The 13,662-nt window shown below is 43.0% G+C and overlaps 1 protein-coding gene across 1 annotated transcript in view; it reads left to right on the top strand.

Annotated features, from left to right (window-relative positions):
- RELN (reelin) overlaps positions 1–13,662 on the top strand; it is a 1,304,886-nt gene that overhangs the window by 1,050,678 nt on the left and 240,546 nt on the right. Inside the window, exons 35-36 of the mRNA XM_069229640.1 lie at positions 5,390–5,530; positions 5,644–5,821. Of these exons, the coding sequence (XP_069085741.1) occupies positions 5,390–5,530; positions 5,644–5,821 (319 nt within the window). The remainder of the gene's footprint in view (positions 1–5,389; positions 5,531–5,643; positions 5,822–13,662) is intronic.

Genomic DNA, 13,662 nt, shown 5'->3' with positions numbered 1-13,662 from the left:
CCAGAACCCATACCTTGGAGAATGAGCAGAATCAACTGGGCTTTGCAGTGGGGATATTAAAGGTTATTTTTTGCCCAATTTAGTCTTTCTACATTTGCCTACCAAACTTTATTATTCCCCACCTCAATTGTGATGATTTTCTTGAAGGGGCTAATGAAGGTGCCCCAAAGGTTCCTAATTTGGTACTCACTTTCTTGATGTGCCTGCACTTTCTGCCTGTGCGCAGTTGCTTATAAAGACTGCTGACCATAAAGAAGGTATTTCACATTACAAGTACTTCGGCACTCTGTGTCAGTGAGCTATAGGTGCCTGTCAGTACAACCTTTGTATACTGCCTTCTTCCCAGACAAGTTAGTGCTTCACACTCATGCCCCCTTCTTACTGAAGTTAGTGTCACTTTTTCACTTGGGATATTCTATCACTCTTACTCCATTTTTCGCTCTGTCTCACCCCTCTAAGAAAGAGAAGAGGCTTCACCATCTGCACCCAAAAACAGCTTTTAGTTTTTAGATCAAGCACATTAAGGAGCACTGGGTGGTCGATCAACTGTTTGTATTGACTTTGCTATTGGTAAGAGGGGGAAACCAGTCCAGAAGTCTAAGTGGATCGTCCTGTGCATAAAAACACGCCATGACCTGGCCAAAAAAGGAGCCTCATAAGGGTCATCATGCTCATTCCACCTGAGCCAAGGCTATCAAGACAACATTAGCAAGTTGAGTCAAGGTCTGTACATGTCTTCACCTGGCATTACTGTCTCAAAAATCAAGTTGATAAGGAGGGCCCTTTCACTCAATTCTTTGTACTCAGTCCTACTGGAGTTCCTGGTGAAAGTACATATCTAAAACTTTTCACTGTTTCGAAGGAACTACTGCAGTATGGATACTCTGTCTAAGCAGAGATTCCTCAACACCCTTCCACCTTCCCTGTTCTTTGAAGCAGACCATTGTGAGAAAGTAGCCTCTTTCTAGCCTTGTTACCCCCACTTTTTGCCTGTTTGTGAGTATATGTCAGGGTGTTTTCACTGTCTCACTGGGATCCTGCTAGCCAGCACCCAGTGCTCATAGTCAAAACCCTATGTTTTCAGTATGTTTGTTATGTGTCACTTGTGCCCTGCTAGCCAGGACCCCAGTGCTCATAAGTTTGTGGCCTATATGTATGTGTTCCCTGTGTGATGCCTAACTGTCTCACTGAGGCTCTGCTAACCAGAACCTCAGTGGTTATGCTCTCTCTTTACAAATTGTCACTAACAGGCTAGTGACCAATTTCACCAATTCACATTGGCATACTGGAACACCCTTATAATTCCCTAGTATATGGTACTGAAGTACCCAGGGTATTGGGGTTCCAGGAGATCCCTATGGGCTGCAGCATTTCTTTTGCCACCCATAGGGAGCTCTGACAATTCTTACACAGGCCTGCCACTGCAGCCTGAGTGAAATAACGTCCACGTTATTTCACAGCCATTTACCACTGCACTTAAGTAACTTATAAGTCACCTATATGTCTAACTTTTACCTGGTAAAGGTTGGGTGCTAAGTTACTTAGTGTGTGGGCACCCTGGCACTAGCCAAGGTGGCCCCACATCGTTCAGGGCAAATTCCCCGGACTTTGTGAGTGCAGGGACACCATTACACGTGTGCACTGTACATAGGTCACTACCTATGTACAGCGTCACAATGGTAACTCCGAACATGGCCATGTAACATGTCTAAGATCATGGAATTGTCACCCCAATGCCATTCTGGCATTGGAAAGACAATTCCATGATCCCCCGAGTCTCTAGCACAGACCCGGGTACTGCCAAACTGCCTTTCCCGTGGTTTCACTGCAGCTGCTGCCAACCCCTCAGACAGGTTTCTGCCCTCCTGGGGTCCAGCCAGGCTTGGCCCAGGAAGGCAGAACAAAGGACTTCCTCAGAGAGAGGGTGTTACACCCTCTCCCTTTGGAAAAAGGTGTCAGGGTTGGGGAGGAGTAGCCTCCCCCAGCCTCTGGAAATGCTTTGATGGGCACAGATGGTGCCCATCTCTGCATAAGCCAGTCTACACCGGTTCAGGGATCCCCCAGCCCTGCTCTGGCGCGAAACTGGACAAAGGAAAGGGGAGTGACCACTCCCCTGACCTGCACCTCCCAGGGGAGGTGCCCAGAGCTCCCCTAGTGTGCTCCAGACCTCTGCCATCTTGGAAACATAGGTGCTGCTGGCACACTGGACTGGTCTGAGTGGCCAGTGCCAGCAGGTGACGTCAGAGACCCCTTCTGATAGGCTCTTACCTGTGTTACTAGCCTATCCTCCTTCCTAGGTAGCCAAACCTCCTTTTCTGGTTATTTAGGGTCTCTGCTTTGGGGAATTCTTTAGATAACGAATGCAGGAGCTCATCAGAGTTCCTCTGCATCTCTCTCTTCACCTTCTGCCAAGGAATCGACCGCTCACTGCTCTGGACGCCTGCAAAACCGCAACAAAGTAGCAAAGACGACTACTGCAACCTTGTATCGCTGATCCGGCCGCCTTCTCGACTGTTTTCCTGGTGGTGCATGCTGTGGGGGTAGTCTGCCTCCTCTCTGCACTAGAAGCTCCGAAGAAATCTCCTGTGGGTCGACTGAATTGTCCCCCTGCAACCGCAGGCACCAAAAGACTGCATCACTGGTCCTCTGGGTCCCCTCTCAGCACGACGAGCGTGGTCCCTGGAACTCAGCAACTCTGACCAAGTGACTCCCACAGTCCAGTGACTCTTCAGTCCAAGTTTGGTGGAGGTAAGTCCTTGCCTCCCCACGCTAGACTGCATTGCTGGGTACCGCGTGATTTGCAGCTGCTCCGGCTCCTGTGCACTCTTCCAGGATTTCCTTTGTGCACAGCCAAGCCTGGGTCCCCGACACTCTAACCTGAAGTGCACAACCTCCTGAGTTGTCATCCGGCGTCGTGGGATCTTCTTTTGTGACTTCGAGTGAGCTCTGGTTCACTCTTCTTCGTAGTGCCTGTTCCGGCACTTCTGCGGGTGCTGCTTGCTTCTGAGAGGGCTCCTTGTCTTGCTGGGTGCCCCCTCTGTCTCCTCATGCAATTGGCGACATCCTGGTCCCTCCTGGGCCACAGCAGCATCCAAAAACCCTAACTGCGACCCTTGCAGCTAGCAAGGCTTGTTTGCGGTCTTTCTGCATGGAAACACCTCTGCAAGCTTCTTCACGACGTGGGACATCCATCCTCCAAAGGGGAAGTCCTACCATCCGGTGGCAGCTTCTTTGCATCCTCAGTTGGCATTTCCTGGGCATCTGCCCACTCCTGACTTTGTCGTGACTCTTGGACTTGGTCCCCTTGTTCCACAGGTACTCTCGTCCGGAAATCCATTGTTGTTGCATTGCTGGTGTTGGTCTTCCTTGCAGAATTCCCCTATCACGACTTCTGTGCTCTCTGGGGAACTTAGGTGCACTTTATACCTACTTTTCAGGGTCTTGGAGTGGGCTATTTTTCTAACCCTCACTGTTTTCTTACAGTCCCAGTGACCCTCTACAAGCTCACATAGGTTTGGGGTCCATTCGTGGTTCGCATTCCACTTCTAGAGTATATGGTTTGTGTTGCCCCTATACCTATGTGCTCTCATTGCAATCTATTGTGACTGTACATTGATTACATTGCTTTCTATTGCTATTACTGAATAATTTTGGTATTGTGTACATATATCTTGTGTATATTTGCTATCCTCATACTGAGGGTACTCACTGAGATACTTTTGGCATATTGTCATAAAAATAAAGTACCTTTATTTTTAGTATATCTGTGTATTGTGTTTTCTTATGATATTGTGCATATGACATCAGTGGTATAGTGGGAGCTTTGCATGTCTCCTAGTTCAGCCTAAGCTGCTCTGCTAAGCTACCCTTTTCTATCAGCCAAAGCTGCTAGACACCTCTTCTACACTAATAAGGGATACCTGGACCTGGTGCAGAGTGTAAGTATCCCTTGGTACTCACTACATACCAGGCCAGCCTCCTACAACCATGGAGTCCATTGGTATCACTTGGGGCATGCTGGAGCAAAAGCTATGAAAAGTTCCGGATCCTGTCTAGCATCTGGAGGAATATGAAAGATGAGTTTATAGAGTATCCAGCAGAAAGAATATTAAAGAAGGTATATAATTTGATCTTCTATACCAATAGAGCCCCTTGAATAATGAATAATGTCTGTATTATCTGGAACCATGATGATCTATTCCTCCCCATCCCCTGCTCTGTGCCCCTTCTACTCTGTATGGGTTTGCATAAGCTATGAATCATCTGAGCAGTGTAGATGTGCCAGGCCCACAAATGCTTTCACCCGTCTCTCCAAAACTGCACGGGGGTTGGGGGTTGTAGAACAGGATATGAAGTGCAGCATCAGGACACTGGATAGGTAGTGGTGCAGAACCTTCTGTGCTACACTGAGTCATACTCATAAGACTAAAGCAGTTGGGAAGCCTGTGGCTCACCAGGTCACTCCATTCCCCAGTGAAAATGTGAATATGTATCTTTTCAAGTGTTGGGGTTGGTGGGGATGAAGAGGTTTGGGTGAAGTGGTGTACCTGGATTGGGGCTAGAAATGTACCACAACCTCACAACATCTATTTGGTTGAGTGACTGAAGCACATATGGATGCTGCCTCTACTGTACTCGTCTCGTGCTAGGATGAACTGTGAGTACCATGAAATATGGGGGCGAGGCCAGTGTCCTTTTTGACTACCTGGTGAAAAGGATTTGAGTTTGTGGTTAAAGTGGACTACCCATGGGGCACGTTAGCTTTTTTCTCTATGCCAAGTGTTTTGGTCTTTTTTTTTTTTTTGCAATTCCTGTGAGGCATGCCTTTTAAAGTGACTTGCAGGCACTGCAAGACACATTATAACAGCTCCCTAAGAATGAAATGTCAATGGTGTCACAAGGGTATAGTTGGATGTGGGTAGAATTCATGATTCATCAAGAAGTGTGGCACAATGGTTAGAGCAGCAGACCCTGCTGCGGAGATCTGGGTTCAATTCCCACCTCGGTGGGTCTTGGGCTCAATTCCTTTGGACCAGATAATTCTCGCCTCAGTGCCTAATCTAATTAATGGGTCCCACTCTGTAACTCTGGGCAATAGCTGGCTTAATCTCCACAACAGCGCTTGGATGCTTGGCTTCACCCTCGGGCTGTCCAGGAGTGGGTGCCTCATAGGGAAAGGCCAGGAGGGGTTCCACAGCGGTATGCGTACAGCACCTTGAGACCCTAACGGGTGAGGAGTGTGCTATACAAGTGCAAAGTTTATGATGACAGTGTCTCTGTGGGAAGATCTAAGCTGAAACAAAGGAAATGTCTGTATCGATAATTTGAGCATTGAAGTCCAATTTTGTGACTCTGTAAGCCCATTGATCTGGCTTTTGTTTCTCTCTAGCTCACCTAGGACGCGCTTTAGATGGATTCAAAAGGACTACACTCCAGGTGCTGATATGTGGGCCATTGACAATGTGGCTTTGGCCTCTGGATGCCCATGGATGTGCTCTGGCCATGGAATCTGTGACGCAGGGCGCTGTGTGTAAGCACTACATTTTATTAAATTTGATGTTTATGAAAACATAAGCCAACTGACCTGCGTATATTTCCACCAGGCAGCCAACCATCTTCTTTCCGACTCTGAATTAATTTCAGGTGTGACAGGGGATTTGGTGGTCCTTACTGCGTTCCTACAGCTCCACTGCCCTGCATGCTGAAAGATGACTTCAATGGAAACCTGCACCCAGACCTGTGGCCTGAAGTGTATGGAGCAGAGAGAGGAAATCTGAATGGAGAGACAATCAAGTCTGGGACGGCGCTCATCTTCAAAGGGGTGAGATAGTTTTTTCATAAAAATGTACCTTAAAGTGTCTACTTTGTTCACAGACAGGTGTCACTGCACATTCTTTAATATGAGGTACTTTGCACATACTGAGGTACCTTGTGCATACTCCTCATGTTGAGGTGAGGGCTGTCTACAATTCCTTTGAACCTGTCTACCAAGCGACCTAACAGTATCTCCGCAAAGCTCCCCATACATTTAGAAAGGCAGAACTACGGACTTTCTCTGTAAAGTACAATTGAAATTGCACAGATAAACGATCTGCATGACCATCCTCAGTATGCTGATAAATAACAAAAGTACCCTGTTGTGGTCCAATGTAAGGAAACACCTGTGCATTTTCATTCAGTAAACTGGTTCTTTATTTTGAAAAGTAAAGACCGGGAAACCACCGCTGTCCCCTCCGTCAGATGCGTTCTCCAACTGACCACGTTGGAACGCTCGGGCCGGGCTGCAGCAACGAAATGCACGTGCCAACATTCCACCACATTGAAAATAAGAACATAACATATTATCTCCCTTTTTTATATATATAACTTCTCCCACTGCAAACACAAACATCCCCCCAAAAAAGAAAAAAAACTATAAACTAAAGACAAATAAATACGACAATGAAATCTTGACAGCACAAAAGAAAACAATGAAAATACATTTGCACTAATAACTATAACATTCTTTGAGGTTCCGCTGTACCCGCTTTTCACGGTCAGATCTCCGCAACATCTGTGGTTCCAATTTGTTAAAGTTAGACATGTTGTCTTCATAGACCACTTGACCAGACAACGACTTTTCTCTTGTTCTCATATCATCGACATTATGGCCTTTAACCTTCACAACTTTCCCTGCATTCCACCAATGACCACCCTCCACCATAAAAGCATTGCCACACACTTTCCTCACAGTAAAGGGACCCCCATAACTGGCATTCCCCTTCTTAACAAATGTTTGACATTTGATGCGTACCACATCTCTAGGTTGAAATGAGTGCGCCTTTGTAGAAGTTTTTTGATCACATCTAGTTTTCATTATTTTCTGAGTTTTTATTACCTCTCCCAACATCTTCTTCTGTGCCACTTTATCCATGACCTTACCCACTGCAACATTAGCTAACCAGGCAGGAAAAAGCCTAGATGTGGAACGTCTTCCCTTAAGAAGTTCAAATGAAGACATTTTTGTAAGCGAATGTGGGGTAGTGCGATAAAACCACAGCATAGAGTTGACTGTCTCTTCTACATCATGCCTACTTGCTTTAGCCCACTTAATACATTCCACCACCACTCTATTAATTCTTTCTACCAAACCATACGTTTGAGGATGGTAAAGTGAGATTTTCAAATGTTTCACACCTGACTCTACCAGGAACGTTTCCATTTTGTGACTGACAAACTGGACTCCATTATCTGAGACTAGTTACTCCGGAACCCTTCTCTCCCAAAAATTTCCTTCAGGAATTGTATGGCAGTACCAGCCGTAGGCTTAGCAAAAAAACATACCTCAGGCCATTTGCTATGGTAATCCATCAGGACGAATGCATTACGCAACTGACCTGGGAGAAAGTAAAATAGCCCCACCATGCCAATTCCCACTTTGATCCAAGCTTTGTCAGGTACAGGTATAGGTTGCAAAGGTGGCTTTACAACCTTTAACCCTTTCTCTGTGCTGTTACACACCACACATCTGCTCACAACCATTTCCACATCTTTGTCCATATTGGGCCACCAACAATGAGCCCTGACACGTCTCTTTGTCATCGTAGAACCTAAGTGCCCATCATGTGCATGGTCCACCAACATTGAACAAATAGCACCTGGGGGAACACACTTGTCATTCCTCAAAACAACACCATCTTCAGTCGACAAATGTTCACATATCTTGGGATACGGCTGAATCTCAGTACTCAAGTTCCTCTCCTTTGGCCAACCATTAATAATATATTGCTTAACAAGGCCCAACACAACATTGTTGCTCTCAGCTGTTTTCCACCCTGTTTCCGTACAAACTTTGGATTCATCTACATCAACAGATTCTAAAGAGCAATCTTCCATATCATCCTCAAAATCAGTAGTAACCTGCTCACTTATAGGTAACCGAGACAAAAAGTCTGCCATAAAATTTTCTTTTCCTGAAATGTATTTATTCTGGAAATTATATTGCAATAATTTTGTGGTGACACGTGCAGTGCGTGGGGTAGTGTAGTTGATTTTGTTGACATTCAAAATGTACACCAACAGCTTATGGTCAGGTTGAATTACATTTTTCCTACCCCACACATAGCTCCTAAATTTCTCACTCGCCCAGTAACAAGCAAGTAACTCTTTCACAATTATAGAGTAATTGAGCTCTGGTTCATGTAAAAATCTTGAGGCATAACTTATGACTTTCTCATTCTCACCAGAACCCTGGGACAAAACTGCATTCAGACAATACCTACTAGCATCCACTGTGATGATGATGCAAAATTGGCTGGGGTCATATGGACTCAGTGTTCTAGCATTAGCCAATTCTTGCTTAACTTTATCAAAAGTGTTTTGACACTCACGATCCCACACAAACGGAACCTTGTTTTTAAGTATATTAGACAAAACATTCATTTTACTGGCATAATCTGGAATGAACTTGGCGTAATATTCGAACATGCCAATGAATGAACGTAATTCATCCTTGTTCTTGGGGTTGGGGAATTCTAGAACCGCCTTAACTAAACCTGGCCTCAGTGCTATCCCTTCGTTTAACACACAGTACCCCAAAAATTCAATTTGTTTTTTGCAAAATTCACATTTTTCTTTCTTTACGAGAATACCATTTGTCTGAAATATCTTGAACACTGTTCTAATGATTTCGTTGTGGTCTTCTAAACATTTAGCATATATCAAAACATCATCTTGGAAAATTAGAACTCCTTTGACATTTCCTAACAGTTTGTGCATTATGCGTTGAAATACTGATGCTGCGGATGCCAACCCAAGCGGCACCCTGCAAAACTGGAACGTGCCAAACGGGGAATTGAAAGCTGTATAGTGGCGTGATTCTTCATCCAACACCACCTGGTGATAAGCTGATGCTAGATCAATCTTCGCAAACCATTCAGAGCCTCTAAGTTCTTCAAGCAGATCACTGATTTTGGGTAGGGGATATGAATCCACCCAAATTTCTTTGTTGAGACTCCTCAAGTCCACACACAAACGCACGTCCCTATTCTGTTTCCTGGCAACGCCCAATAGTGAAAGCCACAAACTAGACTCAATAGATTCTATAACTTCATTGTCTTGAAGCTTGTTTAGTTCCTATTTGAGATCATCCCTCAAACTAAATGGAATAGACTTGATTTTATGTTTTACAGGAATAGCCTTATCTTTTATTTTTATCCTATGCCTGAAACCCACAATTTTTCACAAACCTTGGGCAAAAACACTGGGAAATTCATCCTGAAACGGTAGCAAATTTTTAGAATCTTTGACTACTAGGACTTGTTCCTTAGTTCCAGGTTTAAGTATCATACCAAATTATCCTTGGTGGAACCAGCCCAAAATATTCAAACCTTTGTATGCTACATATATTTTGCCATAGATCTTAGGCCCCTTGAACTCTAGACTGTCTTCTATGAAACCTTCTAAATCTATTTTCCTGCCTTTATAAGAGACAGATGCCCTATCTGGTGGAATCAATTTCCTATCACCCCAAGTGTTGTGAAATAATTCTGATATAATCATCGTAATGCGTGCCCCTGAGTCAACCAACAAGTATAACCATTTATCTCCTACCCGAATGTCTACAAGGGGATTGATACATTGCATATAGTCTCTAACACCCATGTCAATATCAGTGACTACAACAATCATGTCCTGAAATGCCTTGGCCAAAAGTTAATCTCTGTTAGAATCGTCTTCATCCACTACACTACTTACTTTTAGTTGCCTATTAGATGTAGATTGACATACTTTAGCAAAATGACCTAGTTTTCCACACTTTTTCCACAAAAAGTTATTTGCTGGACAACTTCTGCCTTCTCTGTTGTGTGGTGCATTACTACACCTAAAACATATGTTAGAGCATCTGAAGAAATTGTTCTCAGATTTCCTCAAGTCATTTCTCTTAGACCCTCCAGTTTTTACAACTGCGTTGATATGAACATGCTCATTGTCTTTCACGCCGGGACTAGCCGTGAGTTCCTTTAGTGAAACCTGTGCTAGTTCAATACTCATAACAACTTTAATGACATCCTCTAAAGTTGGATTTCCCATGCTCAAATGTTTTTGTTGAATATGTTTGTCAGTACAATGACCAATAAACTGGTGCCTTATCAATTGGTCTTGGAAATTCCTAAAATCACAGTGGGAAGATAACTGTCTGTATGCATTGATGTTTTCACTATGGAGTTGAGAACATTTAAAGAATTTGTGCCTCAAAACTACCAAACTTGGTAGTATGTCGAACCTCGTAGCTAATCTCTTGCTGGCTACTTGATAGTAATCTAATTCTACTTCATTTTGTGCAAACTTCGGTAGCTGTTTAAAAATCTCTCTGCCTTCATAGCCCAAAGAATGTATCAACAAACATTTTTTTGTTTACGGTCTAAAACGAGAAGCTCCTATAGCCTCTAGATAAGTTTCAAAACCATCAAACCATTGTTTCCATGGGATGACAGGCACACCAGGAGACTCCAAGAATGGTGGTGGTGAATTAACTGACTGCATGGTTGACCACGTGAAAAGAAAAACACAATTCAAGAACAAATATTGTGCGAGTAATATAGTTAATGGTATGCTTTTTCCTAAATAAAACTGTATCGGTCAGTTCTACTGATTGCTGTGTGGAATTCACTCCAAAACTATGTCAGTGTACTTTAAATCCATCAAGAAGTATGGAAGAATTTTTTTTTTTTAAATGGTGGCAGCAATATTCATATCAGGCTCCTGTGCGCGTGAAAAAACACATCCAAGATGGCGTCCGCTTCACACAGTTTGAGTCACCATTGTTCCAGTAGAGAAGACTTGCGCCTCCATGAATTGTGTTGCTTGCGTGTGAAGCAGGATTAATACTCGCATAAGCAAAGCGGGCCAAGAGACAAGTTTCCAGAAGACGCCCATCGCACTCGATACCTGCCACTATTGATGCATTCAGAACTGAGGGGAACCAACGGTTGAGGTACGCTCTCACCTTAGCACTAACTGTTGACAGCGTGGGTCGTTAGGCTATGGCTTCCACTCTCAACTCGTCGCCAAAAACAATGTTGTGGTCAAAGGTATGGAAGCACCTGTGCGTTTTCATTCAGTAAACTGGTTCTTTATTTCGAGAACTGAAGACCGGGAAACCACCGCAGTCCCCTCCGTCAGACGCGTTCTCCAACTGACCACGTTGGAACGCTCGGGCTGGGCGACAGCAACAGGATCCACATGCCAACAATCCACCGCATAGAATACAAGAACATTACATACCCTTTCCCGAATTTGAAATACAGAATATCCTATATATCAAACTCGGCTCAAATGTCCACCTCTACAGGACCCATGTTTCAGTTTTCACACTCTCCTCATTCTAGTAGGTCTTAGCCGTGGGACATGAAATAGTTTTCCAGTGCTAATCAATTAACAATCTCACCACCATGGCATTTAATACATCATCAATAATGGCCATTATATTGAGGTTGTATCTCAGGGATGTGTACATTCTTTGTCCTGGTCCACACATTTTCTCCAAACTGGCAACCAGTAGCTGATTGGCTTTTAACATCCACATAACTCGTGTATTTCCCTTTTATTTGAGTACAAGGTTCTTTCAAGTCATGTACAGCTGATGAAGCTGTGTCATTGTGCCTTTAGGCGCTGGCAAAGAACTTGAAGATATCAGCCAAATACTAGAGATGCTGTGCCTCTACACAGTAGCATGGTCATTCTCTTGCTGAGGTGGTAAATATGTCATTCACACTCTGTCGTAGGCTAAAATGCAGTCAAATTATCCTTGAGCAAATTAATAAAACATCTTAGAAACTGTTTCAGTGTTATGCTATATTTCTTACTTTGTCCATTGATTATCAACAAAATGTTGAAGAAAAATAACTCACCTTAAAAAATGTACAGAGCCTCGCACCAAACTAAATGGAATGCTGTATAAATGATGCACTTCTTTAAAACGGAGGTGTGCTAATTTGAGAGTGGACGATAATCTAGTAAAATTTATGATATGACCCATTGAAAAAGACATGTATTTCCAGTTAAAACACCTGCAGAAGTGTATGTGTAATCATAAAAGTTAATTTTTTTTAATGGAAATTCGACATTTCATGACAGATTTTAAAAAAAAACCTACAGCAAAGCAAACATCAATCCCATTCAAAATCTGTAAAAATGCAGTCTACATTGATTAAAATGATCTTGTTTCAGCAAAGATAATAAAACTTTTGAAAATTCCCATACAAATTACACAAGAAAACAAAGTGCAATAGTGTCTGATCTGGATGCCCATCAGATGGACATATACAGATATTATTACAATCATACAGTCCAAATGGAAAACATATCTGCAAGTGTATAACACCAATCCTAAAACAAGTTAAAAGACCTTTTTCCAAATGACCGACTATCTTCAATAAGTAGGGCTCTATTTCTGGCATTGTCAGTAACATAATGTATTTCCTGGCTGGGGATTTAATCCGTTTCTCATTTTTCCTAACCAATTGCCTTTTATCAAGAAACATTAGCTTCAGTTTTCTATTTATCGGTCTTGCGAATCGTAAAGGGGTTTGTAAAAAGCTTAGACAACCTCAAAACCCCAAAGCAGTCTTAACATATGTGAGCCATTAAATATTAAGGCCCTAGTTACAACCTAAGCAATTGCTGGTAATAGGTCAGTTTAGGTTAGCATGTGGATTAAACCAATCAGAGAGTAGAAGCGGGGGCTAGATTAATAGAAGCATCATAATAAAAAAGTCCCATAAATAGCTGGAGCTAGAAGTAGTAGGTACCAAAAAACCACTCAATGCAAAGATTATCTTCTAACAGCATCGACCATGTATTGGCATAGTCCCAACCCCCTGAACCATATGATGCCACAGGCAGGCATTGTCTCTTATAAGTTTGTAATTATGGAGCAAGGGGCTTGTTTCCAATTGCAGAAGATAAGCTAAACAGCGCACCCACCAACTGTCTACATTTTTGATTCCTGACAGAAACGTTGTGGCTCCACCTGGTTGAGGAGTCCAAAATTATCCCCAAATAGGGAAACTGAGAAACCTTCATCACTCTGTTACCGTCAATAGAGAAGGCTTTCAAAGAAGAGCTATGTGGGCCAAATGCCATCAACTGGGATTTATTCAAATTTTTGTCCAAATCTGGATCAAAAATGAACTTAGAAAATTCCAACCAATAAATACAGGGTATATGGGGCATGTGCCATTAAAAACGGTGTTGTCCACGTGCAACAAGGCCGGGACCACTATGGATTTAATTTTTGGCACATCCAAATCATGTTGTACCAGATACTTATTCCAATTATTAATATATAAAACAAATAAGATATGAGCTAGAACATAACCCTGCCACACTCCTCGCTCTAATTTTAAAAGAGTATATTTTCCACTGGTGCCAAAACGCACCCTAGCTTGCCAATCCCTGTGTAAATCAGCGAGAAAATGCAAAATATTAACATCCAGTCCTGTCTGTAGCAAAATTTGCCATATTTTTGAAAGGTTTACATGATTAAACGCACAAGAAAGGTCCTTAGATGCCAGGTACATAGGACACTGCTTCGATACTTTATATTTACCAAAAATCAGATGTAAATTCAAGCACTGCTTTAAAGTATGCAAGCCTTCTTGGAACCCATATTGGCAGGGG

The sequence above is a fragment of the Pleurodeles waltl genome, chromosome 4_1 (genome assembly GCF_031143425.1).
Source record: "Pleurodeles waltl isolate 20211129_DDA chromosome 4_1, aPleWal1.hap1.20221129, whole genome shotgun sequence".
Taxonomy (NCBI): domain Eukaryota; kingdom Metazoa; phylum Chordata; class Amphibia; order Caudata; family Salamandridae; genus Pleurodeles; species Pleurodeles waltl.
Note: the sequence above shows the minus strand (reverse complement) of the source record. Positions and strands in the feature narration are given on the sequence as shown.